The sequence below is a fragment of the Nasonia vitripennis genome, chromosome 2, assembly GCF_009193385.2.
Source record: "Nasonia vitripennis strain AsymCx chromosome 2, Nvit_psr_1.1, whole genome shotgun sequence".
In the NCBI taxonomy this organism is placed as follows: Eukaryota; Metazoa; Arthropoda; class Insecta; order Hymenoptera; family Pteromalidae; genus Nasonia; species Nasonia vitripennis.
In genome coordinates, this window is record NC_045758.1 from 26,961,027 (window position 1) to 26,985,664 (window position 24,638).

The 24,638-nt window shown below is 44.5% G+C and overlaps 2 protein-coding genes across 5 annotated transcripts in view; one reads left to right on the forward strand and one right to left on the reverse strand.

Annotated features, from left to right (window-relative positions):
• Positions 1-24,638, reverse strand: part of LOC100677798 (dachshund homolog 2) — a 218,506-nt gene that overhangs the window by 162,256 nt on the left and 31,612 nt on the right. The window lies entirely within an intron of this gene.
• On the forward strand, positions 18,498-24,565 carry LOC116416318 (speckle-type POZ protein-like). Its single transcript, XM_031924166.2, has 3 exons — positions 18,498-18,745; positions 22,822-24,039; positions 24,150-24,565. The coding sequence occupies exons 2-3, from the start codon at positions 22,847-22,849 to the stop codon at positions 24,205-24,207; spliced, it is 1,251 nt and encodes a 416-aa protein (XP_031780026.1). The 5' UTR covers positions 18,498-18,745; positions 22,822-22,846; the 3' UTR covers positions 24,208-24,565.

Below are 24,638 nucleotides of genomic sequence, written 5' to 3' on the forward strand. Positions count from 1 at the left end.
GTAAGGGTTGGAAGAAAAAGGGCTGGTCCTTCACACAGCAAGGGTCGGCCTTGGACCAAACTTTCCGCTCGGGCACCTGAGCTTTTCTCACGACTACGCTCTCTCTCTCTCTCTCTCTCTCTCTCTCTCTCTCTCCATACACACTCAACTCCAGGGTATTAATATCAGTCGGATCGCCTTATGTATTTGCGCTCGTTAAAATAATAAGCGCGCTTCGATGAGTGCGAAAATCCCCCAAAAGGGTTTGCACGTACACCGGCACGACTCTGCGCTTCTTTGCGAGATATCGCGCGCCGCGAGGGAGCGCGAATGAGAAATAGGAGAGTGATTAAGGGATTCGGTGGGTCGCGTCAACGCGTAATTCAATTGGTTGGAGGAAAGGAGTAAGAGTTGTTTTTAATGTTTGTTTTTCATCTGGATCTTTTTTTGTTTGCGCTGAGGAAGCACCTAATTCTTTTGGGATTGAAGTATTTTGTATACCTTGATAGCGCGAAGAATACTTTTTGCGTTATAATAAAGTATAGGTATTTCAACTATTTGAGTATAGATGCCTTTGAAATTATCGTCGAAACTTAAGTACCGTAATTACGCGTACAATTATCTCGAGAGTATTCACAACGAGTCCCATCGAAACTCCATATCAGCTTATCGATTATTAACATCTCGCTCCGTGCATCCGTTGCATCCTCTCGCTCTCTCTCTCTCTCTCTCTCTCTCTCTCAGCGCGTTCGATTCTTAAAAAGCGTCTCCCGATCAATTACTCCTCTCTCTCACTCTCAGCTTCAAAAAAAAGGTGACAGACGAACGAACCGGCTCGCTCCTGCCATATCATGCAAATTGCACCGGATCTCCATCCATCTGCACTGCAGCCATCGAATTAGAAAGCTCGGGAGAGAGCGATAGAGCGTCAATAGATACACAGACACACAGCGGCAGCAGCAGCGGAGTAACAGCGCCAACCTAGAGTGGCAAAAATAATTGAGAAGAGTAAGAGAGCCTAGTGCGTGTACGTATACGCGTAGCTATATACATTACTACTATCGCAGGCAGTGCGGCAACCGGCTCCCGGCGCAAAGATGTATAATTGCATCAGCCATCGAATTCGGTTACTCTATGGCGAGTCTGATGCATAAAATGACAAGGGAAATTCAGTTATAGTTTCGCTTCACAAAGCGAACGCTGTGCTTTGCCGGTCTGTACCGCTGCTCTGCGATGCCGCGTCTATATACGTATCCGCAGCGCACTCGAACGAACGATACACTACGCATTGTAGTAGTGTGTGTGTGCGGGGCTCTTTGAATATGTACGCGTACATATTTATATACGTATACACGCGGGAGCGCATGGCTGTATGCATTTTGTACACCGGCGTCGAGGCACATTCGCGGATGGTTAATACATCGCTCGAGCAAACGTCGAGAGAGCTAGTGTATAGAGCTCATGTATGTATGGATAGCCGTATGTGTGCGGCTTGTAATTCGACGGGTCTATCGAATTTTACGAGAGCTACGCGCCACCGTGATACTGTAATACGGTGGGAGGGTTTGAATTATGAAAGAGTGTTGTGCTCGCGGAGGGACACGATTCGCGTCGATTATTTTTTTCACGGAAACCCTTCTCTATTGCGAACTCGTACGTCTTCTGTCTTACGATCTCTGAACTGACAAGAAAGCTTGAAATTATTATACAAAGAGCGAAGAAGCGCGGCCGACAAAGAAGTCACATCGTAATTAACGTTTTGGCGCCGCAACAGGATTCCGGCAGCCGCGTCGCCGCGCGCACCGCAAAAGCATTTAGTATATGAAAGGCAGGATTTGAGAGCCTCTGCGGCTACTATATAGATATCGCTGTCCCAGGGCGACAGACACAGCCAGCTTTCATTAAGACTTCATTAGGTCCGCGTAAATGTATTATGACTTCTGATTGAGTGCGGTGTACGTGTCGCGCTCTCTTTGTACTTGGCGCTCCATTATGTATCTCCTTCGACCCTTCTTTCTCTCTCTCTCTCTCTCTCTCTCTCTCTCTCTCTCTCTCTCTCTCTCACTCTCTCTCTCTCGCTCTCGCTCTCGCTCTCTCTCTCTCTCTCTCTCTCTCTCTCTCTCTCTCTATACACGTATATAGAGTCGTCGCTAAGTGCCCGGGATATTCCGCTAATTTTAGCAATAATTAACAGTAGATTTCATTTCACGTCTATATCGAGCTTCGGTATTAAAACGCGCGCGCAGTCGTGAAATAATAACGATTCGCTGCGATGTGCGCGGAGAACAGAAGAAGCATCAAGCGGCAGAGTTGAAGAGCGCAAAGACAGAAGAGCAAATAGACTTTGAAGAAGAAACGGCGGCGCTAAGCCCTCCGCGGCCGTTTAATCCGGGGAAATTAAAAATGCGAGACTCTCTCTCTCTCTCTCTCTCTCTCTCTCTCTCTCTCTCTTACCGCGGCGTCGCTCTTTTCAAAGTCCTTGGCTATTACGCTATATACTGGCTCGCGGACTGCAGAGTTCCGTCTTTCCCCACATCGCGTACACCGCGTATATATATTTATAACGTTTTCTCGTCCCCGGCGCTTCGGCTCCATTTACAGAAACCCCATCAAAGGGATTGTGGCATTACGCTTTAGAGTTTAGGAGCCGGAAGATGCCGGACTCTGTCGCGCTGGAAGGGAAGCTTCACTTGGTTGCGCGCGAGTGTATATGTGTGTATGTACGTAGTGAGGCCACTCGCTTTGCCTTCTTTCTCTCTCCCCTTTTCAAATCTGCGCGGTGTACATAGATATACTCCTTCACTCGCGCAGTAGGTATAGCTATTATTTTAGTGATAATTGTATTTTTTCTGAGGAAAGCTTTGATCTTTCATTAGCAGCTTTTCGGGCTTCAATTTTTCAAATGCAGCAATTATTTTATTCAATTTATCAAACGCTTATATAATAATAAATGCTTCCGACTCATTTGACTCGCACAAAATAAAAACGCACGCTCTTAATTTTCAAAACGAAAGCGAACTTTTCTAATTGTCGCATCTCCCGCTCTTTTTTCCTTCTCCATCTCCGAAACGCGAGTCTCGCGCACCAAGCCGTACACGAAAGGGGGAATTAAAAAAGCGCGCCAAAGCCGCGAGCAGCAGCAACAGACGGTAAATGAGTATTTATCTTTGTGAATAAATAAAATGCATTACACGCACAGCCGCCTCTCGGCGCAGAGCGAGGGAGGCTCACAGCTCGCGAATGACGACTTTTTAGAGTAAAAGAAGAAGCAGCAGCAGCAGCGGGAAAAAGGCAACCACCGCGCGCTCTCGGACTTCAAAAGCCATTCGCGGATTTCTACGGCTCTGTTTGCCTTTCATTCGTACCTGCGTATGTTTACACCGATGTACTTTTCGCTTTTGATAAGAGCCGAGTTATGGCGAATCTTTGCAGCCACTGCTCGACTCCTTGCTTTATGACGTACTTCGCATACAGTCTATAATTACTAATAATTATCGTAATAATCAAACGAAAAATGAACCGTTCGATCGATTCTCCGCATTGAACGCGAAGCCGGCCCACACTTGCACTCGCAGCCGGAAGTTCGCGAATTCGTCGGTGTCTGACGTGTGGCAAGTTTCAAAGTGCAGCTACTTGTGAACGCTTCGCCGCGATGTTGCTGCTTCTGAGGCATTTCGAGCTGCCTGCAGCCTGTACGTAGCGAGGAAATTTGAAAGGGAAGTAATCACAAATGTTCCGAGGCTGCAACAAAGTTCGGAACTCCCTTTATCTGCCTCCTCTATACATATGCCGATTATTATTAGATTCTACGCTGACGCATCACGTGATGCAGGTATTTCAAAATTATAATCGAGAGAGAAAGATCGGCAAATCGTTTTCAAAGAGCCAAGAACGATTTATCGCGGCCAAAACTGCAACGCACACAACAATACGCGCCGAGTCGCGAAACTCCGCGCGAAAGAGAAAGCAGTAAGGGCGAGTAGTACGGAGGCATAGACTCCCGCTTCACTCTCTCTCTCTCTCTCTCTCTTAAAGCCGTAAGACGGCCGAATTGAATTTGCAAACTTGCAGATTGGATTCCAACTTGCCTATTATAGGGTGCGTCTGTTCCGGTTAAGAGCCCGGGCCAACGGGAATTAATGTCGATACGCTACACCGAGGTCGAGGATTACCTCGACTATACTCTCCAAAGGATTGCACTTCATTGTCTTAGACGCCGGTGTGCGCGCGAGTTGCTCCTCACCAATTTTCTACGTTAAACAACAAGCGCGCGCGGCGACGCCGAGCTTTGCCGATTATCCCTACTCGTGTCGCTGAGTCTTTGCACTTTCGCGGTTCGCTACGCGCCTCGTTAGGGCTTTTTATCGTCGCGGCGACAACGTGTAATACTCTTTGATGTACTTACAGCAGTAGCTTCGTGTATACGTGAAAATCGGTACATACCTGAAACAGAAGAATAAAAAAAAGATCGTTAACACTCGCAACGATGAAATATATATCGTTCTTATAAAGTATACGTGCGCGCACCCTTGCAATTTTCAATGAGCAAGAAAGCCGAAATAATTCAAAAGCTCAACGAGAGGGCGGAAGTTCACGCCGCCGGAAAATTCTCTCCTCTACCCATCACAGCCCGTCTCGCCCATAAACGCAATAACTGCAGAAGGGTTAGACCAGGACACGCGCGCGTAAATGTAGTTATAAATAAATCCAGAAGCTCTTAATACTCGCTCGCGCAAAGGAGCCGCGCCCAAGACATCGTCGAGTTTCGTCTCTTATATAGCTGCGTTATGTATATGTATATATCAGTCGAGGCTCTCCCCTATATCCCTGTGTATGTACAGTGGCTTCGTTTTCCTTCGCTCTGGAATGTAGTTACAGTTCGCGGGTGGTATCAAAGTTTATTCAATTATTATCTCAGCATTTTTAGTTATTAACGAGTACAATATTTGTTACTGTCCGAAGCAGTAAAAATATATAATATTCTGCGAATATACACCCACACACACGCGTATAACGCTCGAGCGCGTGCCAACTCTTCCGCTCGAGCGTTTCTCGCATTGTTACCCCCTAAAGTTTAGACGCGCGCGAGAGAGCGACCCTCGTGATATTCGAGGGGCGCGTGTCGACACATACGTAAATTCCAGCCGCAGTGAGACAAACGAAGCGCCGGCGACTCCTCGTTGTTATTTCTTCTCTCGTATGCGGCTGCACGCGCGTGCATACGAGCTCGTTTCTTCTCTCCGAGACGTATACACGTGCACTTGTCGCTTCCTCGATTTTCTCGTCTGACGCACGCGTCTCGAGTATCGTAGTTTTCTTCTTATTATTATACGAGCAATAATACGTGTGAATCTCGGATTTCCCTATGTGCGATTGAATAAATCGGATAATGGAATAATGCAAAGCAAAGGCAGGGAGGGAATCTGCTATCGTCTCTTGCATTCATCAAAGTCATCGCGCGTCAGCCCTTCCCGAGGAGGAAAGAAAAAAGATGCCGCTCCGAACAATATGCCCCGCGAAAAGAGTGAGTGTGCGCAAAATCGAGTCAAAGGAGAAAAAAGCAATTACCCTATCGAAAAGCGAGTAGTTCGCAAAGCGCGGGTATACCTACACGCGCGCAGCGCGATAACAAATGAGCACTCAATCCGGAAAACATTTCGATCCCCCCCCGAGCTTCTCAATCGAACAGCAACAACTTCGAGGGCGTGTACACACTGCGTAGACAGAGAGAGAAGCGGTAGGTAGCGAGCTGGTGAAATGAGTCGCGAAATTGTTTCCGTCTGGAATTTATCAATTTTCTTTGAAGGGATTCTAATTGCACTAATTTGTTTGACTTAGCCGGCTGTGTACTTCTTCTTCTTCTCTTCGGCTCGATGAAGGAAGATAGAGAGAAAGAGAGAGAGAGAGAAGAATCTCTATCGTTTAATCTCTGAGCGTGTGTCTTTCCTCGGGACCCTTTCAGTCTTCGGTGCGGCGGCTTGAGATGAAAGCGGAACGGGCGATGCTCGGATGTAGCTCGATGAGTTCTTGAAAATCGGGAGCTCACTCGAGTGAGCATGAACGTCTTGGCTTCGTGTGTTATAGATGGAGAAATGGATAAGTGCTTGTTTCTGGTTTTAGAATATCTTCGAATTTTTTGTGTGATTGATGGTTTTACAAAGAGTCTAAATTTATAAATTTTGTAAAAAATATTATTTACCTAAGCGGTGTCAATTAATAATTATCTTAGCGGAGTACAATGCAAGAACGCCATCAAGAAGAGAGAATAATAAAAAAAGTCATCGACTGCATCAGCATCGGGCAGCGCACAAAGCAGCGTGAGAAAGGGGTTGCTCTCGCACCTCTCCTTTTTTCCCTACGCGTGCAATGCACACGCATCAGCGCTAACCTCGAAAGAGAGAGGGAGAGAGACGAATTGACGGACAGAGCTCGAAAGACAAAGATCGATCGACGGGAGGAGCGCGAAATGAGAGCGAGTGTATAGCGTAAATCGGGGCAGCGCAGTCCCATGCCCTCGCGCGAATCATTAATCTTGGGGCGCGAAAGTTTGCGCGATCGACGACCGCGAAAGAGCAACCTCCCTTCTTCCCTTTAATTATTCTCGACGCTTCGCGCCCGCGCCCGCACGCCGGCGATTTTATTGTTTCATTTATCAAAAATCGCGGCGCTTTCAATTAGATTCCAAATCGACTTTCGAGCTGGGATTGTTCTGATTTTTTTTTGTTCTGCTTTGGTTTTCGATCCGCATCGGTGCGTTTCTTGATGAGCTTGATGTTTATCCAATTACGAGGAAAAAAAAGAGTGAAGAAGAGATGAGAGAGAACGAGTGTCACTGAATCGGCCGACAGATGTGTGCGTATACGCTATCTCGGCGGGATTAGACGTCGGAGGCTTGTTAAAACTCACGATATACGTTATACATACGGATGGAGGAGTATCGTCTTACATATGCCGGGATTCAATTACTCGACTCGATCTCGCAGCTCCCGCATATAGAAATAGTGAATTTAAGGATTGGAATTACGCAATCCGTGCGCGTCTAGATCGAGTTCTCCGTTATAATCCGCGATTCATTCGAAATCACGCGTCTGACTCAGAGTTTCCGCAATAAGAGAATATCGAGTTACCCAAAATAAAGATAACCAACAAATTTTCTGAAAACTACTTCCCTGCAAATTTATACACATTCAAGCCGATATGTAATGGACACGCACGTGATATAAAGCAGATGCTCATCTCGCAAAAGAAGCTGCCGCGCACAGTACATCAGACTCTCAACGACGTCCTCATCGAACGTGCAAATCTCGGCAGTCTGTGTACAGCGGAAAAAAGGGAATAAGCTAGGTGTATAGGGTATCGAGTTTCACCGCCTACTACGTATATACTATCACACGTACACCAACACCGCGTGCAAAAACACGCGGAGCGAGCGGAAAAGGAAAGAAAAGATAGAAAGAGATGTGCACTACTGTAGCCACATCGAAGAATATGATATGAGGGAGAGAGATGAGAGAGTTCGGTAGTCGCGCTATCAAAGAACGAGGCAAACACAATGCGGCCGATGCTGATGCGATTGTATTATATATGAGCCGCGCTAGTGGACCGGTGATCCATTGTCTCGTCACGTCTCTCTTCTGTTACTACCCACTCGCAAGTCTTTTATCTCGATCCCCAGACGCGCTGCTGCTGCTGCTGCAGGGATGTTATACGTACGGATATCGGGCCGTATCGAGTGAGCATCCGACGAAAGTAGCACGCGGGCGAGATATACGTGTGAGAGAATACAAGGGAGCGAGCTGTCTCGAGAGTTTGTTCCGTCACAACGTGCGCGACTCGCTCACACTGATGCACTTGCGATCACGGCTTGAGACTTTTCGCTTCGCTCTGGAATATTATTCGAGAAACGACGCGCAAAAATGGAAACCGAAGCGAAAGAAACTAACAAGCGCACTCGTCGGCACAAAGGGAGAGCCGAGACAACGGCGAGAGTACAGCACATAACGCTGCAGTACAGAGAGCGAGCGGATAAATTGATGATGCGGGGCTGCGATATTCGATCGATTAATCGACAACTTCCGGCCGCAGCGCGTATAATACACACTGTAGCACACGGCCTCTCTCGTACGTGCCGATTCGTGCGATTTGGACTCTGCCTTGACTATAGGTTATACAGCGAGCGATGTCAAAGGAAAAACCTTAATTAACCCTACACGGACGGATATGTGTGTGTGTGTGTGTGTGATACACCTCGCGTGCAATTTTACAAAACACGTCCGACGCTCGTCGCTTTATTTTTCGCGCGTGGCCTTGGCTCCGTATAGACGTGTACACTCGGCCTTTTTGCGCGCGCGACTTTCGAAAAGCAGGAGAGAGAGGGATCTCCAATTACTCGGATCGCTCATTGGCCGAGATGATATTAAAATACGCCGAGCGCGCGGAGATTAATAATTTATCGCCGGGGTAATGCGTTTACGGTTCGAGTAAGTGCCGTACGTGTATACGTATATATACATGCGTTACGGCTACTTTACTTAAAAGTACTAATGTTTATGAGGGTTATTATTTTGATTATTATTATTTGTAAAGCGCGGCGTGTCCGCGTAAAATTTCATTGGGCACACGAGCGCGGGATTGAGACGGAAGTGTAATAAAGATCGTATATATTTACGATTTTTTATATACTTTAATAACGCGCGACGCTGTTGATGTTTAAAAATTCCGAACGATTTCAAGACGCGAAATTAAAATCGATCCCCCGGCCGCGACGATAGTCAGAGAAACGAGGGACACACACACACACGTATCAGAGATAGCGATGAGCAATCGTAAAAATTCCAGGGGGCAGTTATAGCTGGGAATTCGCATTGGAAAACCGTGTAATTAACCTTTGGAATGTCGGGGCGGCGGGAGGGGAATCGGACAGAGAGGCACGCGGGGGTCGATTATAAAAAACGCGAGCCCGGCGCAATATCAATATACGCGCGTGTGTAAAAATAAGAGCGGCGAGAGAGGATTTTTCCGGCGGCGCGACGCGAGTCATTTTTTGGATGAAATATTTTCCGGGAAAAATTCGCGGCGGAAAGTTTTATTTCCGCTGTGTTTAAATAATTCCGCGAGAGTATTCCGAGCATTTGCGCGCGCGGAAATATTCCGAGGTTTTTTTTTATTAAACATTCGCGCGCTCGCGTATGGACGAGAAAAAAATCAATCGGAGTTGCAGAACACGGGCTTGTGTGTATAAATTAAAAGCGAGTCGACGGAATAAAATTAATCAACGCGTGTACGAACACGGGCCGCGCCGGGTATATAACAATGAGGGAGAGGGATAATGAAATCGTTGTAAATAATGATTAAGCGCAATTAATGCCAGGAGAAGGGAGATATAAAACGAAAGGAAGACAGGCGCGCGGGTAGAAGAAGAAGAAGAAGATCCAGAGGGAAACGGAACGAAACGCGAAACTAACATAGCGAGCGGTAAATTTATATGACTAATACGCCGGCTGGGGGTCTTAATATCGGAGGCGCTTCGGGAATCCGAGCTGTACAAGCGAGAGAGAGAGAGAGAGAGAGAGAGAGAGAGAGACAGAGAGACAGAGAGAGAAAGAGCGAGTCGGAGGGGAGTGTTCGCAGCGCCGAGAGACGGAGAAAGCATTAGCGGAATCGCAATATCACGTTGAATGCATAAATGTTGCGTTAGCATAATCGGGTGAACGAAATATTCTACGGCAACAAGTGCGACTCGACGTCAGGGGTGTATACATAGTCATTACAGCGCATTTCGTTGAATCCCATTGTTGTACGCATTCTCCGAAAAAAGAATCACTTTATTAGCCAAGAAAAGAAAAAAAATTGCCACAAATCACGTCGGGGCAAATACAGAGCTCGCGCTGGATAAAAAGCCATAAATCAACGCCTCGGATTCGTCTTAACTGACAGAAAAATCCCAGAGCCATAAATAATTCAGTCCTCGTTCGGAGGCCGTGCTCCAGTCTTTTCCCCGGCGCGGCAAGGGTTGTGCGAAAAATACTACACCTGGAACTGTCTTCTATACTTTAATACGCGCACCTAATTCCATTTTCGCCTCTAATTGGACGCTTTTATTAAGGGATGCATATTTCAGATGGCGTTTTTATTATACGGCCTCCTCCCATCTATATATAGTACGTGCATATCCGCGAGAGGGGAGAGCTTGACGGGCGGGGCTTTAAAAAAAAAAAAAGAAAAATTAGGCTCCCTCGGAATATTAGCGCCGAAGAAATCTCTCTCGCACCCCTTTGGCTTGAGGCGCTGCTTTTTTTACGCGGTAGCTTCAGGCTGCGCTTCTCTCTCTCTCTCTCTCTCTCTCTCTCTCTCTCTCTCTCTCTCTCTCTCTCTCGTATTGTTCCAAGGATTAAAGTATACGGAAGTGTAATTTCTTCGCGAGGGGGAGAGCGAGACTCGCGTGGCAACGAAATAAAGTCGAGATGAAGGAGTGAGCGACGACGCTGTGTACAGAGGGTTCGCTCTTTTTCGCTCGATTTCATGCTTGGATTTCTCTCGGCTGCAGCGCGCGGTGAGTTTAGAGATGAACGGTTTAGCAGTCGTGCCTCAAGGCTGGAAATCGATACACGCAGAAATTTTTTTATACAATGTTCGAGCGTAGAGAAATATTCTACTCTGCGTACTCGGAAAAAGATGAAAACGCTGTACGAGATATCAAATGCACGAGACTTTCTCGTCACAGGCGCGCGAAGCTCTCGGGCATAAATTTTAATAAGCCTCGGTCGCGGCAACCCTTTGAGCCAAGCGAAATGAACGAATTAAAAGTTTCTCTCGTTTCGCGCGTAAGGGACGTCAAACTCGCGGCTATCACACCAAAAGCAAGAGAGAAGGAGAGACGGAAAAAGAGAAGAAGCTTTTAGTGGTCTCGCGGTTGACATTTCGACTCGCGCCGCGCGAAATTACGGAAGTTTTCTCGTTCTCCACGCGGCACTTTGAATATCTCATGCGCTCGGAGCGTCGTTTTGGAAAAGTAGGTTTTTTTACTCGAAACAAAGGAAGTCATCTTTCCATTAAAAGCCAATACCAAAGCATCTTCTCCCAACGAAACTCGTGGTGCATCGTCTTACGCTCGACGTGAAGCGCGCGCGCTCGCGACTAAGATTTCAATTAAAACAACCCCTGGCGGTAGGGGGATTAGCAGTACGAATCCGCGCGAGAGCCGCCTCGCAGTCTTGCCGGTTATGACGCGGCATAAATATCAGCGTAAATTGCCACGGGGGCGAGAGAAACGTGGATCAGCGACAAAGACGAGACGCCGCCGCCGCCGCTGCTGCTATGTGCGGCAAACTTTTCTGGGGAATTAGACGATTCTGCATTTATGAGCTTTAAATCGCCCGCGCCCTCAATATAGCGTGCGTAATTGCTGAATTTTCGGTGTGGTGACGCTCACGCGCGCGGCTCATTATGGTATTATGAATGTTTTATGCCTTTGGCAAATTTAACTCAAAATTATTCAAGACTTATGCTTTGCACTTGTTTACTTGGCCGACAGAAGTAAAAACTACTTGGCATCGTTTGATACGCGAACTCATACCCATAAGAGACGCTCGTTCTCTTGGCATCTCTCAACAATCAAGCGTATCGAATTTTCGGGCGAGAGCGTTTTCCGTCGCGAGCATCAGCGGCAGAGAGAAAATCATATTCCGAAATCATAATTAACAGAATTATTTCGGAGTAACTCGATACGTTCTAGTGCTGCTACTGCTTCTGTCGGGGGCTTCGCTTGGGGAGACGCCGACGAGCTTCGAGAGGGCTTACGTACGTGCGTCTAAGAAGGGTTGCCGCCGCCTAGCGTCTCTCTCTCTCTCTCTCTCTCTCTCTCTCTCTCTCTCTCTCTCTCGCTGCGAAATTTCATACAATTATATTCGTCGCTCGTAATTAAGAATTTCGTAATTCATAGCCTTCTATGCATACATACAGCAATGCTTGTAAAAATCGCAGGTTTACACATACGAATAATCTTCTCGATCGCATCACCCTGTTTGCTCTCAATCTCGGCGCAATCAACAGCAGATCACCGCTGAGAAAATTCCAGATACCCCCCTGCGTAGTAGTGCGCATAGTACGTATACGTATCTCCTTTTAAGCCCCAAGTTTCGCTGTTCCCCGGCTGCGATATGCGAAATGTTACTGTACTTCGTTATACTGCGCCGCGCCGCTCTGCCGTCTCAGCGCGCTCTGGGGTGAAATTAAACGGCGACGAATATATACGTATAGGTATGAGCGTCAGCGTTCACGTGTACGCGCCGTTACGAAATTGCTTCTGGGCTCTTATCAGTCCCTCTCGCGTCTTACATCGTTTCTTGCTGCGAAAGCTTTTTTCACTTTGCCGAGTATAGACTCTGCAGAAGCTTTTGTAAATTTTTCATTCTCGAAACTCTCTCGTATATCCAAAAAAAAAGCCGCAAAGCGTATAAAGAAAGAACGAAAGCAGATCTCAGCATGATGCACCCGCATAAACACGAGGAAGGAGAAAAAGAAACGTAGCAATAATCCCGTGTCTCACGCAGTCGGCGCACAAGGTAACCGTAGAAGCGTGAAGTTCGCGTGTAGAAAATTCCGAAAATCCGGAGACCACCCTCGACACTCGAAGACAAGCGCATTCCCGCCCTTCGACAATAGCCTCACGCATGCGCTCCTCTCAACGACGCAAAATCCGACAAAGCGACACGGATCTTCTCCCCTGATCCCGAAAAACGCGAGAAACAGATACTCTTTTATCTGCTTATACGTGTTAGCACTTCAGCCGCACATATAGGTTTTAAAAAGAGTTACGGATGCGCGACGCAGGCAGACGCTTCGGGTGTATGGAAGCATTGAGAGAGGGGGGGGGGAGAGATGTGGGTCTAGGTGCTCGGAGCCAAGAGGGCATTAACTGAACTTTAATGGAGATCGTAGATATACATCAAGGACGACTGGGACGTGCCGGCGCGCGCTGACAATGGGATAGAAGGCGGCCGGCTGGATTACTATACCTCGAAATCTAGTCTATACCTTCTTACGGATTTACCTGCGGCGGCACATCATGTCTTGCTCTTATATATATATATATATATATATATATATATATATATATATATAAATGCTCTGCGGTGCAATATAGACATAAATTTGTCATTTGGCTAAGTCGTCTACCTGAAGCTATATTGAGGTTGGTTTTGAGAATATTCTGAGCAATTTATATTCCATTTCCAGTAAATTCACGTGTACTCGTATACAGCCGAAACTCATAAATAAATAAAGTACCGCTTTTCCAGCGCAGTATTGTCCCACGTATAATTCCATCGTTCGATCTCGTATACCCTCGGTCGCATCTTACGCTTCCCTTCTGCGGATGACTAGCCTCACCTATTAGCTGTACCTGAGCGAGAGACTATACCAACGCTGAGAAACGTATCTCTGCACCATCAGCAGAGAGATGTCCCGCCTGCGATTTTTATCGCGAGCTACTTCTAGCGCCTCGCGCGTTTGTCATCGAGTGCGAACTGCGACAGCTGTTTCTTTTTATGTGGGAATCTTCGATCTGGGCTGCAGGCGATTGGTTTTACGGATATAGCTGATGTATTGAGTGTCGGGGAACACTAGCCAGTGAGTTCTTTACTTGGAATATGTTGTAATATACCGATTACAATTGCGCGTTTGCTTCTATTTTTATAAAATTTTGTCGAAAACTGTACATTAATAAAGTCAATCTCGGAAAGAACTTCAGCAGCGGAAAAAAGACAACAGAGCAACTCAGCGCCGGCAACCCTCCGCAAAAAGCTCTCCCGCAGAATACATCCCTCGCACTTTTCTCGTTTCCAACGTCTGCACATCCCACCTCCGACTTCCTACTCCGCTTTCTCTCTCTCACTCTCTCACTCTACTACTACGAGTGCGAGAGAAAGCTCAACAAGTCGAATAAAAAGCTCATAAATAAAGACCCTCCCACGCCGATTCTCTCTCTCTCTCTCTCTCTCTCTCTTTCTCCCATTCGTAAACCCTCCTCGCATCCGGCGCGCAAAAGCCCACACCCCCGCGTTTCTGCGAATGTCCCCGCGGACACCTGTTGCTACTACTCTCTCTCTCTCTCTCTCTCTCTCTCTCTCTCTCTCTCTCTCTCTCTCTCTCTCTCTCTCTCTCTCTCTCTGTATATACATCTGTGAATCGAGGCTGGATTCGGAGAGGGGGAGAAGCGGAAAATCCAAGCGTGTGCGTTTGTCACTGCGCGGACTCAATGCGAGAGGACGGCACGCGATTACCCTTTGTCGGGGGGAGGGTCGGCGCGAGAGCGTGAGTAATGTTTCTCCATTTGCCGTTTCGAATTGTGAGCTCTTCTCGTTCCAATTAATTGATTCGCTCGGAGTTAAATGCCTGATGCACTGAAGTGCCGCGATTCTATGCGGAGAGCTAAGTGCGCTTAAGGGTGTAATGAGCCGATTGTAGCGATTGCTTGTTCGAAGCGTGAGCGGGGTATCTCTCTTTTTTTTTAACAACCATGCAGTCAAAATACTTTTTACGCTGTACAGTTACTCCGATTTAAAAACAAAAACGTCGAAGTTAATAATTAATAACGAGGTAGAAAGAGAACGGAATTCGAGGAACGCTCGCGAGCCGCCTGTAATTACAGCGTCCGTCTGAAGTCTTCTTTCACTGTGTTCCGCCCGTTGTGGTCGACGGCCGAATTTATTATTTCACCTGCCGCGCATGGACGCAATTCGGAACGCGACAAATATGCCGAGCTCTCGTTGGAAGTTTCAATTCTCGCGAGACCACAGAAAGGCGTGTGTGGAGCGCCTTGACCCTACGACAAATTGAGAGGTATCCAGAATGTGGCAGACCTTTTACGACCCTTTTCGACTGTGATTTAAAAAATAATATGTACTTTTAAAATAACTTATTCTCGTGTATTTTGATATCAGCTGCAACAACATAAATAAAATTAAAAAATCGTTCTCCGCCGGACCGCGATAATACGCAAAAGTTTCTTATTACTTTTCCAATTCATTTCCATCTGATAAATAAAAGCCAAACGCGAGAAACGGCGACTCCAAGTCACACGGAATCTCAGTCTCGAATGCGCCTCTCGTAAACACGATTATCTCCCTCCATTCCATTCTTTTCTCTCTCCCTCGTCTCTCTCTCTCTCTCTCTCTCTCTCTCTCTCTCTCTCACTCTCTCGCGTGCGCGCGCGCGCCTCGGGGAAAAATCATTTTGCGCAGTCGTTTCCGAGAGAGAGAGAGAGAGAGAGAAAGAGAGAGAGAGAGCGAAAGGAATAAGAGAATGCAAATTATACCGCTCGAAAAAACACGCTGGAATATCACTTCTATAATCTTCCACTCTATACAGACTCTCTCGTTCTTCCTTCCGATGCGAAATTAAGCGAGTTTCGGAGCCGGATTTAAAAAGATATTAAGAGCAGCGAAACGGGCAGTTTTATTCAAATTGCCGCCGCGCGCTCGATTTGAATTGCAGAGGTTTTAATCAAGCCGCTTTTATACATTGTCTCGACAATAAAATTAACGTACAACTGCAATCACTCCGAGAGTGTCAAGCAAGAAGAATATAAACTGAACTAAACGAGTTCGTATAGCTGCGTTATACACAGTCAAAGAAAAGCATTTTCCCGTAACTAAAACAAACCGCTTGAAAAGTACGCGCGCAGACTTACTCACGCTCCCATTAATAATTCATCTCACGCTCATTATATAGCTCACGAGCAAGAGAGAACTCAGCGCACGTCGTTCCTTCAATTGCTTGCAAACTTTCGTGTCATACGCGGCTTAACGCTCGAGGCGCACATCGTAACTCAGCTTCAGTCTACATATAAATTGAAATAAATGAAAACAAACAATTATAAAAACGCGCGCGTAGGCTCGCGTGAAATCTATTATTTATATACCCTCTTCCTGCAGCAGTGCAGAGAGCTACTCTACAAATTGCCCACCGCGTTATCTGCTCTCTCGCGTGCTCGCGCTTCCGGTTATGTGTGTATGTGTCGCGTTCTGTGCGTGTGCAAGCGCGCGTCTGCCGTTTACACGAGATTAGTGCAATAAATAATAACGTAATAAGCCGTGTGCGCGCGCTCCTCGCTTTTCCGTTACGCAATTTCCAGGAGGAACTACTGTGCAGTGGATGCCTGCTTAGCGTGCGAGAATAGCGCTTAACGTTTTTCCGTAGCTTTTGACACGCGCGGCATGTAGTTTGTCTCGAGGAAATATTCTAATACCCGTTAGTCGTGACTTGTCGTGAATTTTTTAATGAACGTGATTTTTAAGTATTTACAAGACTCACGTGTGAATGAATTTAGCACTGCGTGTGCTTAGTTCTTATTTTTCGAACCATGTGTACATACCTGAAACAAACAAAAAAAAACGGTCGTTAGATCAGAATTAGAATATTAATGATCAAACGCAAAAATGGCAACCGAAAACGCTCATCGATCCCCACCACCCAGTTCTCGACCCCCGACGTGCGTTACTGCATCGACTATATCGTCTCTTTTTCTCCATTTCCGCGGGCTTCACGTGCATGTATACTACTGCGCGCATGACAAAAAATTCGGGGATGCGTGAAATCCGCCGGGCCATTAAGTGCGATAATCGGGGCGTGAACGATTTGAAAGTACCGCCGGAGAAAGAGATAGGCCGGTGCGAGATGCTAGACAATACGAGAGACGTGTGCCTGTGTGTGTATGTAGTGGGGTATACTTGTTTAGTGGGCTATTTGTCGCGCGAGCCATATGTCGTACTGTCGTGGATTTCAGTCATAAAGGTGTGTATAGTTTTTAAAGTATGGAAACGCGACGGCGTATGTAATGTATAAAAAATTGAAAAAGTGGGTGAAAGCCGAGAGGTTTATGTGGGCCGATTTTACATTTTGTTTCTCCGAGAACCCATGCACAGTAATTTAACAATAAAAAACTGCCGAGTAGAAGATAAATTATTTTACGTAAGCGTAGTTTCAAACTAGAGCAATTTACGTAATATCAATCATCGTAAATCAAAGCACTCGATCAAAGAGCATACAACGCGGCGCCGTACGCATAAAACAGCCGGCTGACGAGAAAAGAATGCTGCACTTAGGGTATTTATACACATATAGGGTAAAAGAGAAAAAGACAGCCGTTTACGCACGCATCGCGGACTCTTTATACGTGTCGCGCGCTACTGGTCTTTCCTTTTCAAGGCCGACCACCCGGGGGCGATAAATCGGCCACCTTTCGTCGCTGCGACACCCGCGGCGCCAACTTCAAAGCGTCCGCTCGCGCGCGCGCGCGATCCGAAACGAGTCGTCGTCTCTTCTCAATGGGACCGCTGTGCCGCGATAAATATTGGGCTATAGCGCAACTTTCTTTATATCTATTCGTTTCGATGACCCTGTTTCCTCGATTTTCATATAGCTGGAGAGCAACTATATATTGTCAATTCGTTCATTATTATTTTTCGCGAATACATGGAAGAAGAGCGCTGCGTGCGACGATTTTGATTATGCAAAACCTTTCATCTACGGAAAACAAACAAATCACGGCATGCGATAAACTCCACGTTGCCGGAATGGCAAAGAAAGCCGGGGTAATCTCACGATTCAGCCATTACTTTTTCGCTCTTCTAATTTTCGAAACGCTCGCGCTCGCTCTCGTTGAACACGTAAGCCAACAGCATCGACTGGCAATCACGAGATATCTTTCACCCACTTTCTTCCCTCTTGGCTCTTCTCTCTCCATATACATTTCGAAGTCTCTTTGAGACTGGTCTCCCTGATTCATGCGTTCTCCGTCTCTTTTTTTTGCCCCGCACGCTGCTGCTCTGCTCTCGGCATTAGAGTACTCGTCGTATGAGATTATTTACGGGAACCATAACTCCCGCGTGCCGTGCCGTGCCGTTAGGGTCTCTCGACGGACTCGTGCTTTCTCCCTCTATGCACTCTCTTGCGAATGTGTAGAGGCTAAAGCACGCGTACAATAACAAAACGAGCGATTTATTCCTTCCTACTGCTGGCTCATCTCGCTTTACATTTATAGCTGTCTTTCGTCGCCATATTCGAATTCTTGTCTGTATAAGGTTGAAAAAAAAGTTAGATATTTCTGAAAATGCTGCATCAAAGCGTCGAGATCTGCGCAACTTTATGGAAAAGTACCGATGCCGAGTGACCATATTGAGGGTAGTTAGAATATCGGGCGACAGTATAGTTTGTCGCTCCGGCGGAAACTCCTCCCATCAGGCGTCTAATGGAAAGGTCAAGAGATTATAAACTCCCACCACACAACCTTTTACCCCCTCCACCGCAAATACACATCCAGGTAATTTCTCGAAACGAAGTATTGCACTTCCTCGGACGATCTGCAAAGGGCAGTCGACCGTGTTAGTACTCAGTTTAGCTCTGGACTCCGAGCAGTCAACACACTGTGGACCTTGAGACGCTACCATCTTCATTCCGTGCTAGGAAGTCGCAGCAATCGCACTTACTCCGACAATCTGCAACGGGCAGTCGACCGTGTTAGTACTCAGTTTAGCTCTGGACTCCGATCAGTCAACACCCTGTGGAACTTGAGACGCTACCATCTTCATTCCGTGCTAGGAAGTCGCAGCAATCGCACTTACTCCGACAATCTGCAAAGGGCAGTCGATCGTCTTAGTCCTCAGTTTAGCTCTGGACTCCGATCAGTCAACACCCTGTGGAACTTGAGACGCTACCATCTTCATTCCGTGCTAGGAAAGTCGCAGCAGTCTTCTTCAAATCATACGTAAGTATTTGTTGAATATTTTTGAAAATCGGGAAAACTATACGGATTCTGTATCTTTGGTTCTTTAGAATTAAGGCTAGCGCGCAACGCGCGGTCTGACGACCGCGATAGTTTGCTGCCTTGCAATGCTTTGCTTCGCGTTTCGTGTCTAAGGCACGGTCGCTGACGCTCGCGCTTCGTGCTTACCATGTTCCTTAACGCTCGTGCTTTACGTTCGATATTTAACTTTTCTGTTTTATGCTCGTATTATTTTATATCTGTTTAAGATCGGGAAAACTACGGATTCTGTATTTTTAGTTCTTTTCATATTAAAACTTTTATGGCTTCGCTTCGCATTTAGTGTCTAACGCTGTGTCCAAAATTAGTCGTATTCGTTAGTATCTACGTAGACAATAGCATTTTCTGATTTTCAGGATGCACCTAACCTCAAAAACCAAAATTCATTGGCAGCACTGCCAAAAATAGGCTGCATTTAAAATTGGCCATATGCGCTAGTAGCTTTTTCGGCAGTGCTGCTAATGTATTTTAATTTTTAAGGTTAGATGCAGCCTTAGATTGTGCCCAGATTCGATCGTATTTGTTAGTACACTCTAAACCCCAAAGTAGAAAAATTGACGTTAGGAAGTATAAATAAATCAGTTTATTCTTTAGGAATAGAATAACTCCTTAGATTTGTACTTTAAGAAAGTTTAAATTGATCATGTTCAACTTTCCAAAAGTTTAAATTGACAATTTTCAACTTTCCAAAAGTATAAAATTTAACGAGACTGTTTCAAAAGTTAAAAATAATATTTTAAACTTTCGGAAAAGTTCAAATTTGTAATTTTAAACTTTCGGAAAAGTTCAAATTTGTGAAAGTTTAAAATTTCACAGGAACACGTTGAATGTTTAAAGATAAGTTTTAAAACTTTAGTAAAAGTTTGAATTTATACTTTTATAGTTTCTAAAAGTTTAAAATTTCACGGGACCATCCCTGGTAGGAACGTTGCCGGTTTTTCTAGCAGAATTCGTCTAGAAATTAATGAACTTTTTAGTAGATTCTGTCTGGTTTATCTACCTAAAAACCCTACACTCACATGAATTTTGCACGTCGTTTTCGGTAGAATATCGAGAACAAATAAAAGTAATAAATATAAGGCTTTTTATTCCTTTTAAATGGATTTAAATATGTTTTATTAATAATTAACGATTCAAAGGATTGTTTAGAACTGTAGGAATAATAATTTTCTTCGTATTCACGTAAATAATAAATCCCGTGAAACCATAACCTATATTTTCTGTCGAGGAAATAAAGCACTGAAAACGGCTTAACTGTCGATTTTTTGAACAGTAAGTTGGATCTTAATGCGGTTTTTTGCATTCGATTCGTGAGAGCGTCCAAAAACTTTGTGACCTATAGTGATAAATTACTTTTTGAAAAATACATTTGTACATTAAAAATATCCATTTTAGAAGTGCATTGCAAAAAGGCAATGAATAATTAACAACTTGGTAAATATTAAAGGAAATTAATCCAGTTCTGCTACTCGGGGGTTTTCGGGGTCGCCGAACGCGAATATCGCGACAGCGACGGTTTCTGAGGTACGTGGTGCCTAGGGTAAACAGTATTATCGTCATCTTCTAGAGTTTTACGGGAATTATTTAAATAATTAGTCGAAACGCGGTATTCAGGGTTTTTTGGGGTCGCTAAATACTAATATCGCGATGTCAACGCTCTCCGAGGTACCTGGTGCCCAGGGTAGTCAGTATAAACGTCGTCTCCTAGAGTTTCGCGAGGAATTAATAACATACTTTGTCGAAACTCGTTACTCCGGGGTTTTTGGGGTCGCTGAACACGAATATCGCGATGTCAACGCTCTCCGAGGTACCTGGTTCCCAGGGTGGGCAGTATCAACGTCGTCTCCTAGGATCATCTTGAGTATAACACCATATCCATGTTTAGTGGCCCCAGAAATCCTTGAGTAACGTATTTAACTTAATTACTATCAAATTCTGATCGTGTAATTAATTCCCCGCAAAACTCTAGGAGACGACGATTATACTGACCACCCAGGGCACCAGGTACCTCGGAGATCGTTGCCTTCACAAAATTCGTGTTTAGCGACCTTGAAAACCCCCGCGCAACGAGTCTCGACAAAAAATGTCGTTAATTTTCCGTGAAACTCTAAGAGATGACGTTAACACTGCCCACCCTAGGCATTAGGTACCTCAGAGAGCGTTGACATCGCGATATTCGTGTTTAGCGACCGTGAAAACCGTGGGGGTAACGAGTTTCGACAATCATATTATTAATTCCCTGCGAAACTCTAGGAGACGACGTTGATACTGCCCACCCAAGGTACCAGGTACCTCGGAGACCGTCGCTGTCACGATATTCGTATTCAGTGACCCCAAAAACCCCCGAGTAGCAGAACTAAATTAATTTCCTTTAATATTTACCAAGTTGTTAATTGTTCGTTGTTTTTTTGCAATGCACTTCTAAAATGCATATTTTTAATGCACAAATGTATTTTTCAAAAAGTAATTTATCACTATAGGTCACAAAGTTTTTGGACGCTCTCACGAATCGAACGCAAAAAACCGCATTAAGATCCAACTTACTGTTCAAAAAATCGACAGTTAAGCCATTTTCAGTGCTTTATTTCCTCGACAGAAAATATAGGTTATGGTTTCACGGGATTTATTATTTACGTGAATATGAAAAAAATTATTATTCCTACAGTACTAAACAATCCTTTGAATCGTTAATTATTATTATAACATATTTAAATCCATTTAAAAGGAATAAAAAGCCTTATATTTATTACTTTTATTTGTTCTCGATATTCTAACGAGAACGACGTGCAAAATTCATGTGACCAGTGTAGGGTTTTTAGGTAGATCAACTAGACAGAATGTACTAAAAAGTTCATTTCTAGACGAATTCTGCTAGAAAATCTGGCAACGCTCCTACCAGGGATGGTCCCGTGAAATTTTAAACTTTTAGAAAGTTTAAAAGTATAAATTCAAACTATTTCTAAAGTTTAAAAACTTATTTTTAAACTTTCAACGTGTTCCCATGAAATTTTAAACTTTCAGAAAGTATGAAATTACAAATTTGAACTTTTCCGAAGGTTTAAAATGTTATTTTGAAACATTTGAAACAGTCTCATTAAATTTTATACTTGTGGAAAGTTGAACATGATCAATTTCAACTTTTGGAAAGTTAAAAATTGTCAATCTAAACTTTTTCAGAAGTTTAGATTTTCTTCTTTACACTTTTAAGATATTTTCATGCGATTCCAAAGTATAAAGTCATCAATTTAAACTTTCTTAAAGTACAAATCTAAGGAGTTATTCTATTCCTAAAGTATAAACTGATTTATTTATACTTCCTAACGTCAATTTTTCTACTTTGGGGTTTAGAGTGTACTTACGTAGACAGTAGCTTTTTGTCAGTGTTGCCAATGTAATCCAGTTTTCACTAGCAGGCTGCACCCAACCTTAAAACCCAGAATACATTGGCAGCACTGCCGATAACGCTACTGTCTACGCATACGATCAATTTTGGACTCTTACCTCTTACCTGCATTTTCGTAAGGCTGTGTCCAGAATTTAGTACCTACGTAGACAGTAGCGTTTTTGACAGTGCTGCTAATGTAATCCAGTTTTCACTAGCAAGCTGCAGCTAATCTTAAAAGCTAAAATATATTGGCAACACTGCCGAAAACGCTACTGTCTTCGGAGATTCTGGCGCATACGGTTAATTATAGACGCAGTTTAAGACACAACCGCTGACGCTCGCGCTTCTAGCTTACCATGTTCCTTAAAGCTCATGCTCGTTAATTAGCTTTTGTTTTATTATTAAAAATAAGTAGTAAATATATTTTTAATGATAGGAAGCCATTTTTTCACAACCGCGGTACACAAAATCCCTCATAGTTTTGAAAGCGAAAAATGTGTGAGATGTGATAACTCACGCCATTTTCTCTTCGGAACCACGGGGTACATAAATTTCGCAAATTTTTAACTATTTTGATAAATCACACGATTACATAACTTGCCTTTAGTTAATAATATCGTCTTTTTATGTGCAGTTGAATTAATCGAGGAATAGACAGGATGATGTCCATTAATGACAAGGTGGCAACAAAGCGTATGACCTTTTATCCGCTTAGCATAAATAGCACCTTACATCTCAACAAATTCACCTTCTGCTGGAAGATAGACCATTTTGAAAGAGTCCTGGATGTATTCAAGAATGAATCACAACTGAGCTCTCCGATATTTCCACCGGAGAATAGTAACGGCGTCGAATGGAGCCTTCTTCTCTATCCCAACGGCGAAAATCCCAAATGCACCGACTACATTTCTGTTTTCTTGGCGCTTCAACTCGGATATCCAAACACGATCATCGACTTCACAATCGCACTACTCGACGACAAGGGTAATACGCTTGAAAGACGTAGCATCGAAGACGCAGAGTTCAAAACCGGGCACTTTAACATATGCTGGGGTTTCTATAACTTTTGTTCCAAAGACAAATTGCACTCAGTACTAAACGATCAATCGATCAGTAACACGATAACGATCTCCTGTGAGATTGATTACAAAACCGGTCGTCAGGATACCGGTCCCAAATACTTGAGTAATATGGCTGATATGCTGGATAGCGGTAGGTTCAGCGACGTTACACTCATTTGTCAGGGTAAAAAGTTCAAGGCGCATAAAATGATGTTGGCCTTGAGAAGTCCGGTATTCTCGGTTATGTTCGAGCACGACATGAAGGAAACTAGGGAAAGTGTCGTCGAGATTCCAGACGTCGAGCCAGAAATCATGCAGGAGTTACTACAGTTTATTTACAACAAAAAAGTAGACAAACTCGAGGAACACGCTTGCCCTCTCTTAATCGTCGCTTCCAAATACCAAATTGAAGACCTATCGGACATGTGTCAAAAATTATTAATCAGTAATCTGAATACCAAAAACGTTCTCAGTATGCTAACTTTCGCCGATTTCTACGACGCAAAAAAATTGAAGTCGAAAGCCATTAGTTTCGTACTGGCAAACATAAGAGAAGTAGTCTCGACGCCAGAGTACGTTAGACTGGGGGTGTCGCATGGTCATTTACTTCAAGAAATCCTCACTGCCATGGCGCTGAGGGAGGGGGAAGTAACGGAATTGAAGAAATCAAAATTCGTCAAATGTTTCACATCTGAAGACTTTGATCATTATCCAACGCAAACCAGGATGACAAGAAGATCCCAATTGGCAAGCGATCATGACTCTTTTTATGTAACGGATCCGAGACGAATGTTAGTTTGGCAGTCACTTTTTGTACCTATGCGCTGGTATTAAAAAAAAAGGGCATTTCCGAACTCGGAGCCCCACAACATGCCTTATATTGTATTCTGTAATTTTACAGGGTGGGCTCATCACACCTATATACTGGAAAATTCTCCGAGCAGCTGCTTCACATATGAGCAGCAACTGTACGACGGCAGCGCCAGACTGAAAAGGCTGCTGCTCCATTTTAACCCGGTTTAGTAAGTAAGATTCCTATCAAGTCCAAAAAACGGATTGGGATGATAGGATTCGAATCCACGACCCCTCGAGATGGGTCAGATAGTTCAGGAGCCATCATCGCACCTGTGTATTAGGTTCACTAATACTTAGCTAAGGATATGAAGGACAACTACCAATATATCCTACCTAAAAATAGAAAAGATTTTGAATTCGAAGTTTCACTTTTATAAGAATATAACCGAATATGATATATAAGAATATACACTTTTTTTAAGTAAATAATAGAATAATAAAAAGCTACGCAAAGATAAAAAATTGTGTCTTCAGTACCTCTACCTATACACCTTTCCATTCTTTTTATTTCACTAATCAATAAGAAATAAATCAG